Below are 27,056 nucleotides of genomic sequence, written 5' to 3'. Positions count from 1 at the left end.
GGCTTCTTTAAATTTCCATTCATACCAGGTTTTGTATGATGTAAAGAACATGTACTTTTCCAATCGATTTGATGTAGGTGTTAAGAGTGTGATCTGAGAGACCTGCTTCACCAAAATTATTAAATTTAATGTTTTTTTTGTTTTTTGTTTTTTACAGATAGAGATTGTACGTCCAGTTTCTCCAATATAAGGTAAGTTACAGGTGCAATACAAGGGTAGTCTGAAAAGTTCTTGGCCTTGATCATAGATGACAACACTATAAAAAAAATCGGCAAGATTTTTTTTCTAAGTTAGTATATCTGTCATAAGCATCCATGTAAAATTGCAAGTCATTCTATCAAGTAATTTGTTTTATGCAGCTGTTTGAAGCAAAAGTGTTGTTTGTATCCCTTGAAATGGATAAAATTGAGTATTGTGCAGTTATAAAATTCTTTGTAAAAGAAGGTTTAACGCCAAAAGAAATCCATTCGAAGTTTATAAAAGTTTATGGGCACTCTTCTCCCTTGCTTTTGAAAATTAAGAAACTGGCTACCGAGATTAAATGTGGCCATACCAGCCTTGAAGATGATCCATGTGAAGGACGTCCAAAAAGTGTAATCATTGATTAAGTGCATGATATGGTATTGGATGACTGGCGAGTCAAAGTGCATGAAATTGCTGAGACTGTAGGCATTTCAAAAGAATGTGTAGGATATATTTTGCATGAAGAATTGTAAATGAAAAAGTTTTGTGCAAGATGGTTGCAGCACTTGCTCACAGCAGATCAAAAAGGCACTCATATGAGAACTGAACAGTGCTTGGAGTGTTTTAACAAGAATAAAACTGATTTTGTGCATCAATTTATTACTATAGATGAGACTTGAATTCACCATTTACACACCAGAATCCAAACAGCAGTCAAGACAGTGGACAGAAGCCAGATGTTCAGCACCAAAGAAGACAAAAGTCGGTTCCATCAGCAGGAAAGGTCATGCATCAGTGTTTGGGGCTGCTAAATGCATTTTGTTTATTAATTATTTTGAAAGAGTAAAACAATAACCAGGGAATATTCCCATCTTTTAACCAGACTAGACGAAAAAATTCGCCTTTCATCAGGACAATGTACCTGCCCAGAAAGATGTTTTGGCAATGGGAAAATTAAGGGATCTGCACTATGAATTGTTGGAACATCCACCCTATTCCCTCTGACTTCTATCTCTTCCCAAAACTAAAACTCTTCATCTCTGGTCAGCGTTTTTCTTCAAATCCAGAGGCGATTGCAGCTGTAGAGGGGTATTTTGCAGATCTTACCACTAGTGGGATGGGATAATGGTGCTGGAGCATTGCTGGAATAAATGTATTAGTCTTAAGGGAGATTATGTTGAAAAATAAAAATAACTTTGAAATTATAAATTCATATTTTCATTGTTAGGTCAAGAACTTTTGAGACCATCCTCGTAGATACAATACACTCCTGGGTGAGCCAATGGGAGGAGAAAGAGGAGTTGAATATGTTTTTTAATTTTATAGGTGGCATTAAGATTATAATGGTGTAGAATTCTATTAATTAATTTTTTTCTGATAACCCTTTAATTATGGAATAGCTATGGTTTTTATTGTAATCTATATTATTTTGTTATAGCTCTGTTTTTGAGGGTATTAATGATTCCAAGTTTTTGCAAAGGGTGGTGATATGAGCAGCATCTATATATATATAAGCTGATATATGTAGGCTTGCAGTAATCAGTGAAGGGCAGACTGCCTAAGGGAAGCCGTGTGACCAGAAAGGAAGCGAGTTCTGATTTTCAACTTCAATAGTAAATTGAATGTGCTCATGTTGTTTGTTCAGATGACTAAGGAATGTGTTTAATATTTGGTGGCCATGTAGCCAGATAAGGAAAACATCTGCAATGTATCTAAGCCAAACTGTAGGTTTTAAAGTAAAGGAATCTAGAACGCGTTGCTCAAAAGCTTCCACATAAAACTTTGCAATTATTTTGCTGTATGAAGTACCTAGAACATAGTATGTGGGCAAAGAGAGCCATAATGTTGGGTGGAAATTTATCTGTAAGAGAAGAATTGAGTCACTGATTGGGACATTTGTGAAAAGGGCAGAAATGTCAAAACTGACTAATAAATCTTTGCCGAGTGTTATGTTTTTAATTTTGCTTATGAAGTATTGGTATTGTGTGTTCTTTATATAGGAGGGAGAATGACTACCAACCCCTTGAGTGTTGACACTAATTTCTTGGCTAGGTTATAATTAGGACTGTCTATACAATCAACTATCTTTATGTCAAAATATCTCAACACCTCTGAATTTAAGCAACAAAAGGTGCTTTAACAAATAATAACAATTATGAAAGTGATAAACAAAATTTAATCATAATCTATAAGCCTGCATGTAAAATATCACAAAAGCATGTAATGTTAGCAGCGTGTCAAGCACTTAATGTACAAAGGTTGAGGGAAAAATAATGGAAATATCATGACTAGTCACTAGTGCCAAATTTGAGATTGTGCGTATGTGCATATTTTTTCTTCCCTACCAACTTGTGTGAAGTTAGAAAAGGAAAGTCAGCTTAAATTATGAACAGTCAAGCATCCAAGTATGATGATTTCACTATTTGGATAATTGTTCTGTAGTAATTTAACTTTCCGAGTGGCAGCATGGTCATCAGAATCACAAGAGTATTAAAGACAAAAAATGGAGGCAATAATACGAGACAAGGAAATCTATAGCTAGAGAAGAGGGAATTGAAGGATTAGTTATCTTTGGTATGGAATGTCAGACCTGACAAATGCACATGCTCCACTCTTCTTTTAGAAGACAAAATGTAATTGGGATAAATGAGGTGAATAGTTAAGAGAGAGAGAGAGAGAGAGAGAGAGAGAGAGGATGCAAGTTGAAGTTCTGTAAAGAATAACAAATAAGGTTTGGATGGCTGGAAGTGATAGTGGGGAAAGAGGAGTTTGCATTTACATTATAGCACTAAATGTTGAAGTGATTATGGAAGTATTTTTTGCATGTAAGTTTGTTGGTTTTTTTTTAAGGCTTGTGCAATTTTTCATTGTTTTTCTATATGCTTTATCTTTTTGACTGGTTGGTTGTAATTATGGTCAATTCAATGTGGGACTGGCTAAATTACCCCTTCAAATGAAAAAAAAAACTCTTATAAAGGTTCTTTATGCCACATACTTGATTCAAATCCAAGTCCAGGTTTCAGGAGTGGAGTAATGCTTGGACAGACAGAAGTGGTTGGTTAAAATTATTAATCTTGTGTACAAAAATTTAATGTTACAAAACAAATGTATTATCTTTTAAATGTACATTCTTCTGGCTGGAATATCTAGCTGCAACTGTGAAATTTCCATTAGACCAACTAACTTCAGTTTTAAAACCAATATAAATATTCCTTATACTGACATCCTAGTCAGCACTCTCAACCAAAGGGACATGTGGTGAACAAGAGGAATGGGAATGAGCGTACATTTTTTTTTTTTTAAATGTGACAAAAATTTTAGATATCTATTGAGAGTGCCAGGTCCATTTAACTTTTCTCCAAGGATCAGCTTCAGATCATTTTTTATAAGCTTGTCAACTTTACTGTTAGAAATGATTCTGTTAATGGATTACTCATGAGTTCAAATTTTTCCTGAAATATATTCTAGAAAACACTAGTTTTAGTTATGCTGGCTAGTCTAATTTCATTTCAAGAAATGAAATATAATTCCAAACCTTAATGCTATCTAACTGCACTGGTCAGAATGGATAATGTCTTATCTCTCCAATCAGTAGGCTGCAGATTCAATTCTTGTTATGACATCCATGTCATAACAAGAATTGAATCTGCAGCCTACTGATTGGAAAGTATTTTGCTGGGAGAAAATTTGTCATCATCCACTGTGAGTCTGCCACACTGCATATAAGAGGCCTGAAATCGTGTAAAAAGCATGTCTGGTCTCTAGAGCAGAGGGACACTAGTATGATAGGTTCCCCCAAATTTACAACAACAATTCGTGAATTCTCATTTGGGTTCCATATAAAAACTAAAATTGCCCTTAACTTAAATAGCAACTTGCCAGGTAATATGCTATCAAATGCCTGAGAAAACCTAAATGAATCCTGACATTTTATCACATCATTTTCTGGAATGAACTCTCACTGGACACAAAACACTGATAATCCAATATAATTTAAGAGGTTATTATTTGTTTTTATATCAAGAATTGAATTCTTTCTTTCACACTAAAAATGAAGTACAACATAATCAATACAGGTTTATGTGAATTAAAATCCGTTAATGTGGATTAAAAAAATTCTCCTACAAAAAAAAACAAGAACAAACACAAAAATATTAATATGATTTGCCAAAAACATTACCATATCCATGTCAACATTCATGGCTTTAACACCAATATAATCTTTTCTTAACCAGTTCATCTTCCAAATAAGGTAAGGATGTAATTTCTTCTATTAGTAAATTAGACCATAACTGCATACAACTTTACTTAAACATGACACTCTTCAATTAGCAGTCCATCTTATGTTCTTTGGCATTACAAAGGCCAAATGAGATTACTTCTGTGAATTCTTCTTTTCACAATTTGATTACTGTTTAGATTCTTCTGATCTAAACAATAACCATGACCAAATAACAGATACAATTCCATCTGCAATGAAGGCCTTCATCACTATTCCATTTAAAATCTCCAACCATTATCCAAACCTTTGTTCTCAAATAAGTGTTAAGACAATTCAAGGAAAAAAAAAAAAAAGCAACAAATGCAAATCTGATTGTGAAATGGCTACATTCAAAACACTTGCCTTTTGTTCCAGTGACAGTTAAGCCTGGTATGACCACAGTATCACCTAAGAATAACACAGACTTCCTAGCTTCATTCTCCAATTCGCCACTGACCTTGAAATCCCCAGTTTGATGAATTCAACATCGATGCCTGCTCTGCAAATGTTCATCTTATGGTTTGCCTTCCACCCTTTGCAAATGGGTTGCTGGTTTCTTTTTTGGTCATTCCCTACATATCAGGAGAGACAGCTTCCTTAGATTCCCCACTAATGCTGGACTACTCTAGGGCCCTGTACATACTCTCATTAAAACTCATGACTTTGATGAGAACTGTGCAATCCACATCTTAATTTGACAAACAATGTAGTATATATTGATTTGAAGTTTCAAGTTTCTTCCATGGCCATGCCTAGAATATTAACATCTTTGCTATTTACCAGGATGGCAAGGAAGTATAATAAATCACATGCAAACTTAATAGTTGTGAAGATGATTCAAAAGAATAAAATGTGTAAAATGAATGTAAATATATATATATCCATCCATCTATTCAGTGGACATTATCAGATGCTGTATGGTCACTCTATTCCTTGGAGATGTGCCACACCGGTCCTGTTGTGGCTTTTCTGGAGGCTTGCACTCTCTGAAGATCAGTCACTCCAAACATACAATCTCCATCTATCTCACTAAGCGTCTATCCCTTCCTCTTTTTCCAGGAACTTTACCTTCCATCCTTTTGATGTGTCCAAAATATTTCAGCTTTCTTCTGTCAATATCTTTAAGGATCCTTGAAGTTCTACTGATCCTTTTTAGCACCCATTCATTTAACTGCCTTTTAGTGCATGATATCCTCAACAGCCATCATTTGAGGATATCATGTACTGAAATCCTTTTCCTATCAGACTTCTTTAGGTTCTAAGTCTCAAATCCATAAGTTGCTACTGGAAAAACATTCAGAATCCTCAACTTTGTTCCTGTGGAGATAAATCCATCCTTTCAGATTTTAGACAAGCCTCTAACTGTTGTTTTAGTCATGCCTAATATGTATATTTTACATATAACTTGTGAACTATACTATATATTATAGTTCACAAATTATATTTTTCACATACTAAGTTTGTATGTGATGCTACTTATGACCATTATTTATTTATTTATTTTTATATACTGGAACAACACAGGTGAAGGCAAATCCCTAAAATGCAATATATGTATATTGCCTTTCCTTTACACATACAGAATATAATACCTAACAAGAATTAGACAAATATTTACTCTGGAAGTAATTATACTTGAATATGAAATACATTTACACACACTTAAAATATATCTGCTCTCTTCCTCCTGTATATGAACTCTCATTAAACCTCATGACTTTGCTAAGATCTCTACACTACATTCTTTTTAATTTGACAAACTATGCAGTACACACACTGGTTTAAGTTTCAAGTTTCTTCCATAGCCAAATCCTCTGCAATTTATTAGGAAAAAAATAATGTAGTTGTGACCTGTGAGATTGCCAGACACAAAATTTTCTGTTAAGGGATACAAAAAATGGAAATAGTGGAATTACAAAGCAAGGGATTATGACAAGTTCAGGAGTTGGCTTTCAATGGTGCCATGGCAAAAGAATTTGGAGGTGAGGCATATTGGTGGTGGTGAAGTAGTGTTTGAAGAAAGCAGTATCAGAATGTCTATCCATAGTCAGAAGGAGATATGAGGTAGGAGTTAGATGGACCAATAGCATAATTAACATCACTAAGCAAGAGTTGCAGGAAAAAAAAACCCGTGGAGAGAATATAAAGAAAAAGATAATCAGCATGCCCATAAGCAGTACAAGACACAGGCAAGAAGGGTGAGTTCTTTTAAGGAAGGAAGGCCAAAACCAATTATGACGGAAAGCTAACTGATTGAGGACAAAAGAAATCCTACAGTTATTTCACTATGTTGCAACTAAAAGGAGGAATGGAAGGATGACATTATAAAGTGCTGATTGCAAGGAGAACAGAACCAAACCAAATAGTTGAATTACTGAATGAGAATTTTGTAGGGGGTGTACCATCTAGGCGTGATATTGCAATGTCAGATATGACATTGGCCAATGGGAGACTAAAGATTGATGAAATGGAGATGCTTAAATATTGCAGAATCTCAATACAAAGATAGCATTGGGATTAGATGGCATATTGGCCTGTGTAAGGGAATTATCAGCTCCTTCTAACAAGCTGCTTAATTTAAGCCTTAGTACTGCAAAGGTGCCAAGAGAAGGGAAAGAGGGCAAAATAGTATCTGCTTCAAGACGAAAGTACCAAATTATAGGCCAGTTAGAATCTCAGAAGTGCTGGTTAAGGTATTGGAGAAATTGGTGAAAATTTATAAACAGTTGCTTATAAATCAACTTGCTTATTTTTCATTAATCAATAATGATGATATCGTGGAGTGCATAAGAGTCAAAGCTGTATAACTGAGAGAAAACCTCCAGATAGCCTTTAAAGGAATGCGGAGAAACGACCAGGGCTTCTGACCTAATGTCCAATCCTCACCTTCTTGGGGTGCACCCTGTTGGGTATCTACCTGGATACTGACGGAACGAGGATGGGCTGGCAGTTTCGGATTTAGCCAACCAAATTGTATTCTAACTTACTTAAACCAATATACAAAATGATGGTACAACATGCCAAAATTTCATGCCGGCTGGGGCATCGCCTGGTTAAACAAGGTCCCCATTGTTTTCACCAGGGAACCAGGGCGAACAGCGAAAAGTCAGCTACTGGAACAAATCTGAAAGCACACCCCAACTCAATATCACCAGAGTTAAAGATCGGTACTATCAACATAACAAGACTGAATGGCAAAGAAATAGAGCTAGCTGAGGAATTAGATAAGTACCAGATCGACATTATAGGGGTGACTGAAACAAAAAAGACAAAAACTGGTGAGATCTTTCTGAGCAATAAATACAAAATGTTATAATCAGGAAATTACAATCAAGGAAAAGAAGGAGTAGCCATAGTATTCAACACAAAATACGAGGCTAATCTTCTTGAATGGCAGGAAGTCTCAAGTAGAGTGATGTGGGCAAATATCAGAATGGGGAATTAAACAATCAGATTTATTTGTGCCTATGGTCCCACAGCAGGTTCTACTAAGGTAGAAGTGGAGGAATTTTTTGATGCTTTAGAGAAAGCAACTGACACAATGAAAAAGGAAAAGTTGGTCCTTGTTGAGGATCTAAATAGCAGAGTAGGAAATGATTGTCAGACATACAAAAATATTTTGTGAAAATTTGGAGAAAAGAGCAAAGCTAATAATAATGGCAAATATCTGTTGGATTTCTGCTCAGGACATGGACTGGTTATTACTAACACCATGTTCCAACATAAAAATGTGCACAAATTCACATGGAGAGAAGAGGCAAGGAATAAGAAAAGTCTCATTGACTATGTTATTGTTGATAGTGATGTTTTCTCCCTGGTGCAGGACACAAGAGTGTACAGAGGATTTGAAATTGGAAGCGATCACTATTTAGTCTTGAGCAGGATAAAATTGAATTTCATATAAGAAAGTTTTAAAGCAAATAAAAGTTGAGCAGCTCTCAGATGTGAACTGTAGACTAAAATACACAAAGATTATTGAAGAAAAAATGAAAGACTTTGAGAAGAGGAACAAAACCTTGGAGATTCAGTGGCAAGCCTCGAAGAAAACCTTGACTGATTCAGCCAGAGAGGCATGTGGTGAGGTTGTGTGCAAGGACAGAAAAATCAGAACTGCATGGTGGACACAGGAAGTTAAACAGGCAGTGAAGGAAAAGAAGAAAGCATATCAAAAGTTCCTGGCAAATAAGTCAGCTTGTGCTCTTAGAGAATACAGAGAGAAATGTAAGAAAGCTAAACACTGTGTAAAACTAACTAAATAAAAGTCATGGGAGGACTTTGGCAAGTACATAAAAAATAAATATCAAGAAGGTGGTAAGATATTCTGGAGGTTGTTGAAGAAGCTTAGAAATAGAGGAAAGAGTGCTGTAAAAGGAGTTAGAGATGATAAAGGTGACATGAAACCAGGAGAAAAAGATATCCTCGAAGTATGGAGTAATTACTTCGAAAAATTGCTAAATGAAACAAGCAGTGATAGCATAGTGGTAAAAAACACTCAACAGGCATACAGTCAGGAATACATATCCATACTTGAAGTAGAAAAAGCCATCAAATGCTTGAAATGTGGAAAGGCAGCAGGAGTGGATGATAATCGACCAGAAATGCTGAAGTATGGTGGTATAAAAGTCTTACAGTGGCTGCACTGCATAGTTCAGAAAGCCTGGACAGAGGGATGAATTTCCAATGATTGGAGTAGAGCTCTAATAGTACCCATATATAAAAAAGGGAAATAAAACAATGTGAGAATTTCAGAGGTATTTCCCTACTGAGTGTTCCTGGCAAGATCTATGCAAGTATACTTGAGAAACGGTTGAGAAGAATTGTGGAAGAAAAGCTGGATTCAGGCCAAATAGAGGCTGTCAGGATCAGTTCTTCACTTTATGACAAATAGTTGGGAAAGCATGGGAATATAACAGAGATCTGTAGTTTTGTTGATTTGGAAAAAGGCATATGACAAGGTGCCAAGAGAGAAGCTATTCAATACACTACAGTTATATGGTGTCAATGGGGCATTATATGAAGCAATACTTAGTCTTGATTTCAGTTGCAAGTCAGCAGTTAGAATTGAAGGAAATCCAGGAAGACGGTTTAATGTTAAATCTGGTGTGAGACAAGGATGTACATTATCCCCTCGGTCATTCACTATCTATATGGATCATATTATGAAGGAAAGTGGTATTAAACATGATATCAGAATTGGAGATGTTAATGTCAGCTCTTTGCTTTATGTGGACGATGTTATACTTTTAAATAAATCCGCTACAAGTTTGCAAGATTCCCTGACTAAACTGAATAACTGATGTAATAGATATGGCATGAAGGTCAGCAATAAAAAGACAAAGACAATGAAAATAGGTAGAATCGTTGAAAATATCAACTGTGTTGTGAACGTAGAACCTGCGGAACAAGTAAAACATTTCAGCTACTTAGGCACAATTTTTAGTGAAGATGTTAAATTCAATACGGAAATAGACAAAAGCTGGTATGTTAGGAAGTCAATTGAATAAATTCATATGGAATAAGAGAGAAATTAGTCGGAGCTGTATACAAGACAGTGTTCAAACAAGTTTTAACTTATGGATCTGAGAGACCAAAGGCTAGAGACCGCAGATATGAGAGTCCTGAGAAAGATTAGAGGTGTGAACAGATGACATCAATGGCAATATCATATTAAAAACGAGGATATTAGGAAAGAACTACACATTGTCAGCATCCAGGAATGCATTAGCAGAGCTAATCTCATGTGGTATGGTCCCTTAAACAGAATGGGCGAGGAAAGATTAGCAAAAACAAGTGTTCTCTGCAGGTTAGCAGGAAAACGACCCAGAGGATGAGCAAGATATAGGTGGATTGATACGGTATAAAGTGCTTTAGAGAATAGAAATATAAGATCTGATAATGTTGGAGTCTTGACAAGTAACAGACTGATTTGGAAGAAAATTGTAGATAGTAAGTAATGATGTAAATTTTTCATGTATTATTATCATATCCTGTACATGTCAAGAATTTGATGATGATGAAATCGTTGTTTTAAAAGAAATTGGTAGAGAGCTAGATATTTACAACGTAAATGAAAAGATCAAGGAATATAGACAGAAATAGAAAGAGCACCTATTTAAGATGTAATGATATATGTTGCCAAAAGAAGTGGAGATATATAGACCAAAGGCAAGAAAATAGAGAAGACCAGTGAAGCTGGAAGAGGCAAATGCCTAATCCTTGAAAAGATGAAGAAGAGAATTTTGAACTTCTTCCTCATGTCTAGGAAATTACTTTGGTACATAACTTGGAGTTGTTATTGGGAAGAACAGAAGAATATAATTGGTTATTAATAGCCTTTTGTCAATTTATAACTAGTAGAATAGCACGTGTATGTATGTACATGAGATATATAGAGAGAGAGAATTCAAAAAGTATAGGCACATAACATAGAGGGTTGAGAGTGAACACATAGATACATAAGTGGCTACAAAAAACTATATCAAGGGAAAAGGTGGGAAGAAGGAAAAGGAATCACTTGCGAATATGCATCAGTATCATGAAGTAGAAATTGATACACGAATCGATTATTATTCAAGTTTCTTCTTTTCCTCCATATTGTCTATTACATTTCAGCTGTCTGAAATGAACATGGTTGTGTTTTCATACTTTTACTGCCTTAGCATTTTGTAACTTGTTCATCATCATCAAATTCCTGCCATGTACCCTCAAGGGGTGTACAGGATATGACAGTACTACATGAAAAAATTACATCATTACTAACTTCCTATCTACAATTTTCCTCCAAATCAGTCTGTTACTTGTCAAGACTCCAACATTATCAGATCTTATATTTCTATCGTCTAAGGCACTTTGTACCGTATCAATCCACCTATATCTTGGTCTTCCTCTGGGTCGTTTTCCTGCCAACCTGGCAGAGAACACTTGTTTTGCTAATCTTTCCTCTCCCATTCTATTTAAGTGACCATACCATCTGAGATTAGCTCTAGTAACGCATTCCTGGATGCTGACAATGTCAAGTTCTTTCCTAATATCCTCATTTTTAATATGATATTGCCATTGATGCCATCTGTTCACACCTCCAATCTTTCTCAGGACTCTCATATCTGCGGTCTCTAGTCTTTGGTCAAGTGTTTTACTTCTGACCCAGCTCTCAGATCCATAAGTTAAAATTGGTTTGAACACAGTCTTGTATACAGCTAATTTAGTGTTCCGACTAATTTCTTTCTTATTCCATATGAATTTATTCAATTGACTTCCCACGATACCAGCTTTGCTGATTCTGTTGTCTATTTCTATATTTAGTTTACCATCTTCAGTAAAAATTGTGCCAAAGTAGCTGAAATGTTTTACTTGTTCCACAGGTTCTCCATTCACAACACACTTGACATTTTCAATGATTCTGCCTATTTTCATTGTCTTTGTCTTTTTATTGCTGACCTTCATACCATATCTATTACAACAGCTATTCAATTTAGTCAGAGAATCTTGCAGACTTGTAGCGGATTTATTTAGAAGTATAACATCATCCGCATAAAGCAAAGAGCTGACATTAACATCTCCAATTTTGATATCAGGTTTAATACCACTTTCCTTCATAATGTGATCCATATAGATAATGAATAACAGAGGGGATAATGTACATCCTTGTCTCACACCAGATTTAACATTAAACCATCTTCCTGTACTTCCTTCAATTCTAACTGCTGACTCACAACTCAAATAAAGACTAAGTATTGCTTGATATAATGCCCCATTGACACCATATAACTGCAGCGTATTGAATAGCTTCTCTCTCGGCACCTTGTCATATGCCTTTTCCAAATCGACAAAACTTAAATACAGATCTTTGTTATATTCCCATGCTTTCTCGACTATTTGTCGTAAAGTGAAGATCTGATCCTGACAGCCTCTATTTGGCCTGAATCCAGCCTGTTCTTCACCAAGCTTTTCTTCCACAATTCTTCTCAACCGTTTCTCAAGTATACTTGCATAGATCTTGCCAGGAACACTCAGTAGAGAAATACCTCTGTAATTCTCACATTCAGTTTTATTTCCCTTTTTATATATGGGTACTATGAGAGCTCTACTCCAATCATCGGGAATTCGTCCCTCTGTCCAGGCTTTCTGAACTATGCAGTGCAGCCACTGTAAGACTCTTATACCACCATACTTCAGCATTTCTGGTCGAATATCATCTACTCCTGCTGCCTTTCCACATTTCAAGCCTTTGATTGCTTTTTCTACTTCAAGTATGGATATGTATTCCTGACTGCTTGCCTGGTCAGTGTTTTTTATCACTGTGCTGTCATCACTGCTTGTTTCATTTAGCAGTTTTTCAAAGTAATTACTCCATACTTCAAGGATATCTTTTTCTCCTGTTTTCATTTCACCTTTATCATCTCTAATTCCTTTTACAGCACTCTTTCCTCCATTCCTAAGCTTCTTCAACAACCTCCAGAATATTTTGCCACCTTCTTGATATTTATTTTCTATATTCTTGCCAAAGTCCTCCCATGACTTTTGTTTAGCTAGTTTTACACACTGTTTAGCTTTCTTACATTTGTCTCTGTATTCTGTAAGAGTAAAAGTTGACTTATTTGCCAGGAACTTTTGATATGCTTTCTTCTTTTCCTTCACTGCCTCTTTAACTTCCTGTGTCCACCAGGGAGTTCTGATTTTTTTATCTTTGCACACAACCTCACCACATGCCTCTCTGGCAGAATCAATCAATGTTTCCTTCAGAGTTTGCCACTGAATCTCCAAGGTTTGATTCCTGTTCTCAAACTCTTTCATTTTCTTTTCAATAATATTTCTGTATTTTAGTCTACAGTTTACATCTGAGAGCTGCTCAACTTTTATTCGCTTTAAAACTTTCTTACATGTTATTCTTTTCAATATGAAATTCAATTTTATCCTGCTCAAGACTAAATAGTGATCACTTCCAATTTCAAATCCTCTGTACACTCTGGTGTCCTGCACCAGGGAGAAAACATCACTATCAACAATAACATAGTCAATGAGACTTTTCTTATTCCTAGCCTCTTCTCTCCATGTGAATTTGTGCACATTTTTATGTTGGAACATGGTGTTAGTAATAACCAGTCCATGTCCTGAGCAGAAATCCAACAGATATTTGCCATTATTATTAGCTTTGCTCTTTTCTCCAAATTTTCCCAAAATATTTTTGTATGTCTTACAATCATTTCCTACTCTGCTATTTAGATCCCCAACAAGGACCAACTTTTCCTTTTTCATTGTGTCAGTTGCTTTTTCTAGAGCGTCAAAAAATTCCTCCACTTCTACCTTAGTAGAACCTTCTGTGGGACCATAGGCACAAATAAGTCTCATTGTCCAGTTCCCCATTCTCATATTTGCCCACATTACTCTACTTGAGACTGACTGCCATTCAAGAAGATTAGCCTCGTATTTTGTGTTGAATACTATGGCTACTCCTTCTTTTCCTTGATTGTTATTGCCTGAATATAACATTTTGTATTTATTGCTCAGAAAGATCTCACCAGTTTTGGTCTTTTTTGTTTCAGTCACCCCTATTATGTCGATCTGGTACTTATCTAATTCCTTGTAACTTGTTATATATATTAAATCTGAATTTTAAAAAAGTGCATGTATATATCATGTTTTTTTATTAATTATGAAGAATTTCTGAAAAGTAAGGTCCCACGTTTTTTTTTTTTTCTTTCTAAGTAATAGTGAAAGGGAATGAGCTAAAACATGGTGGACAGATAGACCCGTTAATAATGCTGAAAAATACACTCTATCTGATCAATATCTGGAACAAACACCTACTTGAAACTGTAATCAGATGTTCACTGTGACACACTTTCCAGTAGTGGGCATTAATACGGAGTGGGTCCACCCTTTGCTTCTATGACAGTTCTAACTCTGCCAGGGAGACTTTCTCCCAGATGTTGGAATGTCTGGAGGAAGGGCAGCCAATTCTTCCTGATGAGCTGTAGCCAGAGCAGTTCGTGATATCGACTGTTGGGGTCTGGAGTGAAGTTGCCATTCTAATTCATCCCAAAGATGTTCTATGGAATTCAGGTCAGGGCTCTGGGCCGGCCAGTCCATTTCTGGAATGTTATTGTCCATAAATCATTCCCCCACAGATCTTGCTTTATGGCAGATAGTATTGTCATGCTGATTCAGACAATAGTCATCATTGAATTGATCTTCTACCGTAAATAGTATGCAGTGGGTCAAAATGTCCTTGCATCCTTCCGCATTTAGATTTCCGTGTAGTGTTATGAAAGGGCCAAGTCCATACCATGAAAAACATTCCCACGCTGTAATGCCACCTCCTCCAAATTTCACTGTTGGCACTACACATGCTTGCAGGAATCGTTCTCCAGGAATTCGCCATACCCTCCCATCGGACTGCCACATGGTAAAGTGTAATTCATCACTCCAAATCTCACGTTTCCCGTTGTCCACTATCCAGTAGCATCACTCTTTACAACACTACAGGAGAAATGTTTGGTTTATGGGCAACTGCTTGACCATGGAAACCCCATTCCTCTTAACTCTCGATGCACAGTCATGGTGCTGGCCAGAGTTAGTAGCACTGCAGAACACCCGGGTGATTGTTTCATTTGATGTCTGGCAATTTCCATGAACCACCACCTTCAACACGCAACAGCCCCTGTCTGTAATTAAACACGGCCTATCAGACCGTAGTTTTGTTGTGGTTGTGCCTTCATGTTTCCACTTCACAATCACATCAACTGTTGACTCGGACAACTTGAGGAGGGTTGAAATGTCTCTGACAGATTTCTTACTGAAATGGCAACCAATCACTAGTCCACATTCAGTCACTGAGCTCCCTTGACCTATCCATTCTGCTTATACTTCTTATCACTGAACAACACACAGCTCTGTGCCTCCTTTTATACCGGTAAGTGAGGTTGTAGTGACATCTAGACATCAGTTTATGAATTACAGAGGGGTGTCTGGATACTTTTGATCAGATAGTGTACTACGATTACAGTGTGGTGTTACTGTTACCTCACAGCTAAATCCACTTATAGGATGGCGGCTATCATACAAGTGTGGTCCAAAACAGGTGTCCATAACGTTATTTGTGTTTTGTAAGCAAAAGGGGCTTCATCAAGTGACATTCACCATGAACTGGTTGCTGTGACAGCAAAAAGGTGATGTCAAAGAATCAGGTTTGTTTTTTTTGTTCCAGTGGACGGTGGTGAAATTGAAAATTGAAATTACATTTTTTGGACGTCCTTCACGTGGATCATCTTTAAATCTGGTACGGCCACGTTTAAACTTGGCAGCCCATTTCTTAATTGTCGAAAACGAAAGAGAAGAGTGCCCATAAACTTTTATGAACTTTGAATGAATTTCTTTTGGTGTTAAACCTTCTTTTACAAAGAATTTTATCCATTTCAAGGGATACAGACAACACTTTTGCTTCAGACAGCTGTATAAAACAAACTACTTGATAGAATGACTTGCAATTTCACATGGATGTTTATGATAGATGTATCAACTTAGAAAAAAAAAAAAATCTTGCAGATAGAGTTGCCATTTATGGCCGAGGCCGAGAACTTTAGACCACCCTCGTAATACTTGTTTTCTGTATTCTTTCTGAAATCCTCTAATGACTTCTTTGGCCACCAACTTGCACCTGTAATTATCTATTCTATGTAGTCTCTCTATATTCTCCAAGAGCATATAGAGAGATATTAATTATGAACTATTTTAAATGATTTCCTCTCTGGAGGTGTTACCTCTTTAACTTCCTTGCTTGTGGGTAACTTCACTAGTCAGTTAATCAACATTACTTTTAGGTTTTGCCAATCTGTTTCTAAAGTTTGGTTCTTGTTTTAAAGCTCTTTTCTCAATTTGTATAATTTGGCCTACAGTATATACTCATGAATATATATGTGTGTGTATATATGTCATCATCAAATCCCTGACGTATTCTCAAGGGGTGTACGGGATATGATAGTACTACATGAAAAACTTGCATCATTACTAACTTCCTATCTACAATTTTCCTCAAAATCAAAGTGTTAGCTGTATAGAAGACAGTGTTCAATCCACCTACATCTTGGTCTTTTTCCTGCCAACCTGGCAGAGAACACTTGTTTTGCTAATCTTTCCTCTCCCATTCTATTTAAGTGATACCACCTGAGATTAGCTCTGCTAACATATTCCCAGATAACCTTATCATGGTGCACACTGTTAGGTATCTACCTGGCTACTGAGCTGGCAATTTGGACTTTAGCTGACTAAAGTGTATTCTTATTGATTTAAATTACAATATAAAATGATGGCACAACATGACAGCATTTCGTGCTGGCTGGGGGCATCGCCTGGTTAAACAAGGCCCCCGTTGTTTTCGCCAGGGAACCAGGGTGAACAGCTAAAAGTCAGCTACTGGAACAAATCCTGAAACACAACTCAACTCAACATTACCAGAGTTCAAAATTGGTACTATCAACATAAGAAGCCTGAATGGCAAAGAAATGGAGCTAGCTGAAAAATTGGATAAGTACCAGACTGACATAATAGGGGTGATTGAAACAAAAACTGATGAGCCATTTCTGAGCAATAAATACAACATATTATATTCAGGCAATGACAGTCAAGGAAAAGAAGAAGTAGCTATAGTATTCAACACACAATACATGGCTAATCTTCTTGAATGGCAAGCAATATCAAGTAGAATGATGTGGGCAAATATCAGAATTGGGAACTGGACAATGACACTTATTTGTGCCTATGGTCCCACTAAGGTAGAACCTTCTGTTGAGGAGGAATTTTTTGAAGCTTTAGAGAAAGAAACTGACACAATGAAAAAGGAAAAGTTGGTCCTTGTTGGGGATCTAAATAGCAGAGTAGGAAATGATTGTCAGACATACAAAAATATTTTGAGAAAATTTGGAGAAAAGAGCAAAGCTAATAACGATGGTAAATATCTGTTGGATTTCTGCTCAGAACATGGACTGGTTATTACTAACACAATGTTCCAACATAATGTGCACAAATTCACATGGAGAGAAGAGGCAAAGAACAAGAAAAGTCTCATTGGCTATGTTATTGTTAATAGTGATGTTTTCTCACTGGTGCAGGACACTAGAGTGTACAGAGGATTTGAAATTGGAAGCAATCACCGTTTAGTCTTGAGCAGGATAAAACTGAATTTCATACTGAAAAGAAGAAGAACATGAAAAAAGTTTTAAAGTGAATAAAAGTTGAGCAGCTCTCAGATATGAACTGTAGACTAAAATACACAAACATTATTCAAGAAAAAATGAAAGAGTTTGAGAACAGGAACCAAGCCTTGGAGGTTCAGTAGAAAACATTGATTGATTCAGCCAGAGAGGCATGTGGTGAGGTTGTCTGCAAGGATAGAAAAATTTGAACTCCAATAGTGGACGCAGGAAGTTAAAGAGCCAGTGAAGGAAAAGAAGAAAGCATATCAAACGTTCCTGACAAATAAGTCAGTTTGTGCTCTTAAAGAATACAGAGACAAATGTAAGAACATAGAAAATAAATATCAAGAAGGTGGCAAGATATTTTGGAGTTGGTGAAAAAGCTCAGAAATGGAGAAAAGAGTGCAGTAAAAGGAATTAGAGATGATAGTTGAACCCACAAAGTATTTAACAGAAAAAAAAAAGTGAATGATTAGCTTGGAATGTTAGTAAAACTGTGTAGTTGAACTAAATTTTGATACCGTATTTGTTTTTCCAGTGAAAATATCATTGTCCATTCCATTGTTAAATATTTGCAAATTTGTCAAGTTTGTTGTCATTTCCTAATTATGTCACATCTTGTACTAAAAAAGAGCCAAATATTAATCAAAAATAAAAATGTTATATTACCTTCTTCATTAATTGTGACAATTATTGTGTTATTATCCCTTTTCAGTTACTTTAATTACAAAAACATGGTTAAAGCAGGTGATGCAGTTTCTGTGAACAAGAGTATATATCTATTATCCATGTGTCCAAAACTTTGTTGGGAACAGCATCATGTTTTTTTGTTTCTTTTGTCTGAAACAAATTGGTCAGCAAAAGCAAAGAACATATTAGAGATAAAAAAGATCTAAAAGTGAGAACAGGGCAAAAGAAAATACTTACTGGTCAATATTAGAATAAAACCATTCATAGCAAACCCATTTATGTGCTTTTGGCAATTTTAATAAATTTCTGAGTCGCAATCCAACTTTCTGGGCTATTCTTTTATCTGGGGTGGCTGGAGCAGAGACAGAAGATGAAGAAGACTGCAACAAATAATATAATCAGTGTTTTTTTTTTTTTTTTTTAAATCCTCCCCCCTCTGGAAAAAAAAGCCTTTTATTGCATTTTGTAACAGTAATAAAGTTATTGCATCATTATATAATTCAAATTCCTTTAAGGCATTAACAATTTTTCCAGCCTACCTAGTAAATTTTGCTAATTAGTATTCAGCTGATTCATTCAATATTAGTCATGCAAATACTATTGGTATACCACAAAATGAAATAAAGGTCTTCACAGAACAGGTGAAAATTGTTACTATAAACTACCAACTTCTCAAGGGTCTCTGTGGCAGATTTCCCCAGTTTTATGCAAAATTTTATATTTTCCCTTTGTTCTAATTTCATGTTCATGGCAAAATCACAGAACAGCACAAACATATGATAAGAATAATGTGCACTACATGAGTTCTGGTGCACACAGCTCAACACCACGTGGCAGGATGACTGAACAATGTCTATGCTGCTGACACCGGGCCGCGTGAGACCGTAACTCAATCTGTTGCCAAGCATCCGGAACAGTCCATTTTCTTTTTGATAGCACCTCATATATATAGCAAATAAATACCATGTGTGGGTTGATAGTAAAGAACATCTTTTTGATATTCTTCCTAAATAGCTGGAGGTTGTAGTCCTGGGAAATACTTCATGGAGAAGGTAGTTCCATTTGATCCATCTCTCTCCCTCTCCACAGGAGAGGGAGAGAAATGGATCAAAAGATTACTAGGAGCAGCAGGTTTGGTGAGTCAGAAGTTCAAGTGTAAAAGGATGATGGACAGCTGTTGCTCATGTTCCTGTGGATTTAGCAGCTGATTATATGGAAGAAATACTGTGCACATAAGGAAAATGTCAATTTCAAAAATTATACGATGCAAACCAGCCAGAAGAGGTGAAACTATTATATGGAAAGCTAAGAGTGAGAATGAAATGAAACTGGCTCTGTAAGCTGAAGACAACCCAAACGAATTCTATTGTCATGTTGCAAGTAAAAAAAAAACTGTTTTTTTTTACACTAGATTGATAGCATTTTGCTGAATGCTATCAATCAAGTGTATGCAACATTGAGCTCAATGCTACCTCTACACCAGAAGAAGAAACTCAGGTGTATGAGGAGATGGTACTAGAGCTGTTGCATAAACCGATTATTAATTCAGCAATAGGGATTGATGGAATGTAAGCAGAGATACTAAGAGAGTGTTCAGCTGAACTGGTTGTATAATTTGAGTCTTAGCAGAGAGAGAGAGAGAGAGAGAGAGAGAGAAGATTCCACAGAAGTCGAAAGAATGTTCATATAATAAATTTAGTTTAATCCTTTATCCAAGTGTGAGCAAACAAAGTTTGCGCCTGAAAGTATCTTCAGGACCGGGGTAAGGTGGTACAACACCAGGACAACTCGTTGCAAAGGTGGAGCAAGCTACCACCACTCCTATCTCAGTATCTTCTATAATGCAAAACACATCTCCTTGCGGATATGTCTAATGTTATGTCTAATGTTATGCATTAAGGGACAGGCCACTACCCAGACTAGTTTCGACCTTTATTGAGGTCTCTTCAGTGGGAGCCAGGCCCGAGTGGAGATACTAGGCAGAAGCATTAGCAGGTCATCTCTACTTATAGGAGTTGCCAAATGGTGTGCCACTCTTTTTTAATAAATTACTCTGGATTTAGAGAAAGATGTTGAAAGTTTATTTTTCACTTGGTTAGCATATAATAAATTTAGTTTAATCCTTTATCTAAGTGTGAGCAAACAAAGTTTGCACCTGAAAGTATCTTCAGGACTGGGGTAAGGTGGTACAACACCAGGACAACTCGTTGCAAAGGTGGAGCAAGATACCAACACTCCTATCTCAGTATCTCCTATAATGCAAAACACATCTCCTTGCGGATATGCCACTAACCCAGTACTTCTTGTACCACCTTACCCCAGTCCTGAAGATACTTTCAGGCGCAAACTTTGTTTGCTCACACTTGGATAAAGGATTAAACTAAATTTATTATACTCTAACCAAGTGAAAAATAAACTTTCAAGAAAGAATGTTCTATAATCCTATTGCATAAGGGTGGTGCAAAGACATACGTCTATCACCCTATCAGCTCTCTGTAGTGGTGGTGGTGGTGAAGATTTTGGAAAAGTTGATAAGAGATCGTGCATACAGAAATTGTTTGCCATGAAATCTATACTCTGCAATGTGAATAGTCTTGGGTTTACTAAGATCATGTCTGAGTAACGTGTTCACATTTTATAATAATGAGTTAGACACGGAGGATGGATATACCATGATACTTTTTGACAGGATTCAGCACAGAAGGCTATATTTTATAAATTGGAGAATATGGGATTGAATGTAAAATATTAGAGTGGATAAGAGAATGACTGACAGATATCAAAAAGTGGTATATGGGCAATGTAAGTGCAAAAGATTTAACGTGACCAGTAGTGTACCCCATGGATCCCTTGGTCAACTATTATTCAATCTTTACATTAATGACACTGGGAAGGATTTAACAGGTGGCACACAGCTATTTGTTGATGATACAAAGATAGGCAGGATGATCAGGAATGCAACTGACATGCAATACTTGCTCAATGAACTGCACAGACTGGAACTGTAGGCATGTGAAAATGGTTATCGGTTCAATGCTAGTAAATGTACACGTATACACTTTGGTGTAATGAGATATCCCACGACATATTATACTAGCAGGAACTGACCAGTTAAGGATCTTGAAATTTTAAAAGATAGGAAGAGGCTGTTCAGGGCCATATAACAAAGACTGTACAACTCAGAGAATTAATGCAATTCTGTCATGAACATTGCCATACAGGTATAAAGAAGCCATTTTACCTTTTCAATAAGGCTTTGATACAAAAATCATCTGGACTATTATTTGCAGATCTGGTCTCCTGGTTTCCAAGGTGATGCTGATACAACAACCATTTCATCCAAACAAATCAAACTTATCAGGATTCCTACTAAATAACATTTCCACATCCATGGCATAAATTCCCACATAAATGATGTTCAGTACCATTTACAAACATCCAAACCAGATCTCCTTTTCTTAACAGAAACCCAAATTGCAGCTACATCAACCCACAGTTCACCTCCAATGCCCAAATTATACTCTTCCCAATTCATTTTGCCACAAAGGTAGTACCTATGCCTTTGTACATTCTGATACTGCCAAATTTAGAATCCCTTGCTTTTGACCACCTCAACCTTAGTAACATTCATCTGCTGCATTTACTGGTCTCCAAACTTGAAAAACCATAAAGATCTCTTCACTAAATAACTTTCCTATCCACGAAACTTGATCATCTACAATCCAGCTATCCAAACAGCAAGGTGACATGAATGTCCACAACTCCAATTGGCTCCCCTTCTCTAACTCTAGAGATCAAGCTGGATGTGATGCAGAAGTGTTTGCTATAAGCAATGATCTAATGCAAATTGTGCAGCTGCCGACCCAAATGCCAGATAATCCCCTTCACTTTCCCAATAACTGATCTTTTTTTTTTAACTGGTTCTCCTTCCAGACACACTGTAGAGGTTATCTCTCCTCTTGGCAACTCAGACAACAATTTTCCAGTCTCACAAAACACACTCTAATCACACCTAACCTCATGTCCTTTGGCACTTTTGTTGTTATGTGTCATCCAGTCATTTTCGAATCTTAGTGATCTTGTGAACAAAGGCTCTCTTGATCTCACTCAGCCTTTTCTTTTCCTTTGTTTCAACAATTGCAAGTTCAAGTTCTTTTATGTTGTCCATCCAAGAGTCTTTTGTTGTCTTCCTCCTCTTCTCATTCCCTCAAGCTTCCCCAATATAACTAACCTTTTTCAACAATTCATCAGCTTGCATGATATGCCCAGAGTACACCAACTTCTATTTAGCAATCATCACCTCCAAGGAGCATTCTGTCTTTATATTCTCTAAAAACCTTCTTATTAGTCATTCTTACAGTCCATGGGATTTTTAATAGTCTCCTCCACACCCATAATTCAAATGAATCAATTTGCTCTCTGTCTTTCTTCTTAATAATCCAGCTTTCACATCTATAATCACTATTGATACCATTGCTTTGACAGAAGTTTATTTTTCACTTGGTTAGACTATAATAAATTTAGTTAAATTCTTTATCCAAGCGTAAGCAAACAAAGTTTGTGCCTGAAGATACTTGAGGCAACTCGTAGGCCTTTTGGCAACTCATATAGGTAAATATGACTTCTCCATTGCTTCTGCCTTAGTATCACCACTTCGGGTCTGGCTCCCACTGACGAGACCTCAATAAAGATCGAAACCGGTCTGGGTAGTGGCTCTTCCCTTAATGCATAGCATTATATATATCTGCAAGGAGATGTGCTTTGCGTTAAGGGAGATACTGAGACAAGGAGTGATGAGAGCTTGGCCCACCTTTGCTACGAGTTGCCTCAGTCCTGAAGTATCTACAGGTGCAAACTTTGTTTGCATACACTTGGATAAAGGATTAAACTAAAGTTATCATTGCTTTGACAATTCTAGCTTTCGTGGTCTTACTCACACCTCTTATCTTTCATGATTTTTATCAGGTTTAACATTACCTTTTTTCCCATGACTATCCTTCTTTTAATTTTATCTTAACATTTACCATAATATCTGATTCTGGTAAATGTTAAGATAAAACACCTATCAGATATATGTTGTAAAACATATTACAACATATATCTGATTCTGGATCCTAGTAAATCATAACTTTCAACGATTTCTATTTTATCTCCCTCTATAAAATCATTTAAATTGCAGAAGTCATTCATCACTTTTGTTTGCTGATGTTTAAATTAAGCCCAGCTTTGTTACTTTCCATCTTACTCAATAGAATCAACCACTCCAGATCTTCCTTTTTAGTTTCTGCTACGAAGGTTGTATCATCTACATCTCTTAAATTGTTTATTTTTCTGCCACCAATATTAATTCCAGCTGGAACTTTGTCTAAGTTAGTCATTCTCATAATATATTCGCTATAAATATTAAAAAGGTAAGGAGACAGTATACAACCCTGTCATACCCTTTTTTCAAATTGAACACTGTCTGTTTCTCCAAAGGCTGTTCTTACTAACGATTGTTATCAAGAGAACTCTTATCTCTGGCACTAAGGCTCTTCTGACCCAGACACTGAACGAGCCCACTGTGGCACAATGGCATTAATCCCTCTTTCCATCCAAAATTCCTGTCCTATTTCCACATCAGAAGATGTATGAAAGCAGCCGAAGAAAAAACTCAGCTTACCGCATGTGACTTGCATCAAGAACCCAAGCTTCATAATCAGCCTATGCGGAAGAATGCAACAAATGTAAATCAACTATCAGCAAATCTAATCCAACTTCATAAAGGCCAATAGCAGAAAACTCATCTCTTGTCCAAACAGTAGCCATGCCTTCAAATACCTGGCACTACGCAACTTCTGCTCATCTGTGCTCCCACCTCTCATCCATCCAGATGGCACAAGTGTTATAGTACCCAAGGATTGACATCCTAGCATCACTCTTTTTCTCTAATTCCTGCATAAAGGATGAAGGCAAATCACCTCCTTCCATACTAGCAATTGAGCACTGTATGCCTCCTGTGTCTTTTCAGCAGAAAGACATAAGAAGAATATTAGACTCTGAATGCTACAAAGTCATCTGGTCCCAATGGCATCTCTCTTATTGTATTCAAAAATTGTGCTCCAGAGAAAACACATATCCTCTATTGTCTCTTCAATCCTATACTCAGCTCGCACCTATCCTATCTCATGGAAACTAACATATATCCAACCCATTCCTAAAATGGAGACAAAATCTACCATCCCTTCAATATAATGGAGAAAGTTATCAATAGTCAACTTAATCAGCAGCCAAGTATGGATTCTAGATTCTGCCAATCCAGATCCACAGCTTATATCTTAGTCTTCATCACTGGACACGTGCCATGGAAAGATTTGAAGAAAGTAGTGCTGCCACCCTTTTGACATTTCTAAGCATTTCAGTCATGTCTGGCACTTTGTAAACTGCCTTCATCTGGTCTACCTGCCACCTTCTGTAACTGGATAGCCAGCTTCCTTTCTGGTCATTCACTGCATGCAGGGGTGCCATCTACCAATGAGCTCTGCCACCAATGCAGGTGTGCATCAGGGTTCTATTCTTTCACCTATCCTCTTTCTCTTATATATAAATGACCTACTGTCAATCACTACAATTCCCATTCATAGCTGTCGATGATAGCCTTTGACAAACCATGTAATTCCCAGACATCCCTAACATCACAATCATCTGCAACCAGTGCCTTATATGCTAATCTCCATACCATTCTTCAGTGGGGGGTCTGAAGATATCTGGGATAACTTCCAATGCCACACACCAGAATGCAGTCCTGCCTTTTCTCTCGTTGTTCATCCAGAAAACATCAAACTATCTCTCCTTGCACTAACATTTATCTTCAACCTCTCTTGACACCAACACATCACATTAATAGCTTCCTCAGCTTCTAAAAAAACTAGGCATTCGTTTCTCTTCAAGAAGCTATTTTACACTCACCCAGCTACTACCCCTATACAAATCCCAAATCTACCCATCTTTAGAATACCACACATACATTTGGGGTGGTGCACCTAAAACCTCCTTAAGAATTCTTGATGCACTCCAGAGGGGGGAGCAATTTGGCTCATAGATGATCCTTCAACATTTATCTCTCTTTTACAGGTGCTTCCATGGTCACTGCTCCAGTGAATTGGCAAACATCATTCCTCCACTTGCTGTTAGGCCTGTTAACAGGCCTAACAGCAGCAGCTGTCCAACATCTCTTTACAGTATAACTGCAAACTCATTGAACCTGTTTCTCCTGTTCTTCATTTATTCCATTCTCTGTCTCCTCTGGAACAACCTTCCCCATTAATGTTTCCCAACGATTTCAACCCACAACTCTTTAAGAAGTTGTATATTATTTTAACGGTATAATAGAACACAGAAACTAAGTAAATAATTAATTTATTAACTTGATGCTGATATTTCGCTGGTATTATAACCAGCATCTTCAGAGCACAAAAACCACTGTTTGTCACAATACGCGAGACTAAAACAACATGGTGTACTTAAAATTGTAGCAGCAACACAAAGACTAGAGTCCTGATTTTGGCGCCCTCTATCTGAAAAAAAAAAAAAAAAAAAAAAAAAAACGCTATCATATATTACTAGAGTCCTAGAAAAGTGCTAGTTTTTTCTTAATATGACTGTCTCCCAGATCTTCGGCAAGTTAATACAGCCATATTTGTTGAGATTTGGAGTGTGTTTTAGGGCTTCTGTCGCCTCTAAGAACAATCTCTCTGATTTATATGGGTTTCTGTGTAGTACTTTTGTGTTTTTCCAGTTGATCCTGTGTGCAGGGGTATCCAGAGCATGGTCTGCTAGGCCTGACTTCCCATAATGATATTTCCGGACGTATCGTTTATGTTCGCTGATGCGGATATTCACAGTTCTTCCTGTTTGACCGTAGTAGGCTTGATTGCATGAGCAGGGTACTTGGTAGACTCCTGGATGTGATAAAGGAGGAATGCTGTCCTTGGGTGAGCGGATGAGGGTGGCTAATTTGCTATATGGTCTGAATGTAGTGCGTAGTTTATGTTTATTGAGAATTCTTGAGATCTTTTCGGATGTGCCTTTAATGTAGGGGATGGTGACTGTTTTGTTGTAGTTCTCTGTGGTGGATGGTGGGAGGGGTTTCTTGGGAGTGTTTAGTATTTTGTTTATTTTTTGTGGATTGTAGCCGTTGGCCAAGAAGGTGTGGCGTAAGTGAGTGAGTTCAGCAGTAAGAGCCTTGTCATTTGAACAGATTGCTCTCGCTCTATGGGTTAGCATTTTTAATATGCCATATTGTTGAGAAGGATGATGGTGTGATTGTTTGTGTAAGTATCTGCCTGTATGTGTGGGTTTTCTGAAAACTGAAAATGATAAGGAACCATCTGGGAGACGTGTGATGAGTGTATCCAGGAAGGGCAGACAGTTGTTGGCTTCCAGTTCCATAGTAAAGTGGATTTTTGGATGTTGGCTATTTAAATGTGCTAAGAATGTTTTCAATGTCTCAGGGCCATGTGGCCAAATAGCAAGCACATCATCAACATAGCGTAGCCAAAGTGTTGGTTTGAGAGTGGCTGTATTGATTGCTTGTTTTTCCAGGTGTTCTATGTAAAAGTTGGCTAGGGGGGGAGAAAGGGGGGAGCCCATGGCTGTCCCATCAATTTGTTTGTATATTTTCCCTTTCCATGTGAAATAACCTGCATGTATTGTGAATTTGAATAGTTCAAATATATCTGGGGGGAAGTGTG

The 27,056-nt window shown here is 37.0% G+C and overlaps 1 protein-coding gene across 1 annotated transcript in view; it reads right to left on the bottom strand.

Moving 5' to 3' along the window:
* LOC150092788 (protein lin-9 homolog) overlaps nucleotides 1–27,056 on the bottom strand; it is a 248,894-nt gene that overhangs the window by 188,046 nt on the left and 33,792 nt on the right. The window contains exon 3 of the mRNA XM_090414279.1: nucleotides 18,562–18,704. Within this exon, the coding sequence (XP_090270405.1) occupies nucleotides 18,562–18,704 (143 nt within the window). The remainder of the gene's footprint in view (nucleotides 1–18,561; nucleotides 18,705–27,056) is intronic.

Source organism: Typopeltis vanoorti, chromosome 25 (genome assembly GCF_054136105.1).
Source record: "Typopeltis vanoorti isolate ZY-2024b chromosome 25, IOZ_Tvanoo_1.0, whole genome shotgun sequence".
In the NCBI taxonomy this organism is placed as follows: Eukaryota; Metazoa; Arthropoda; class Arachnida; order Uropygi; family Thelyphonidae; genus Typopeltis; species Typopeltis vanoorti.
Note: the sequence above shows the minus strand (reverse complement) of the source record. Positions and strands in the feature narration are given on the sequence as shown.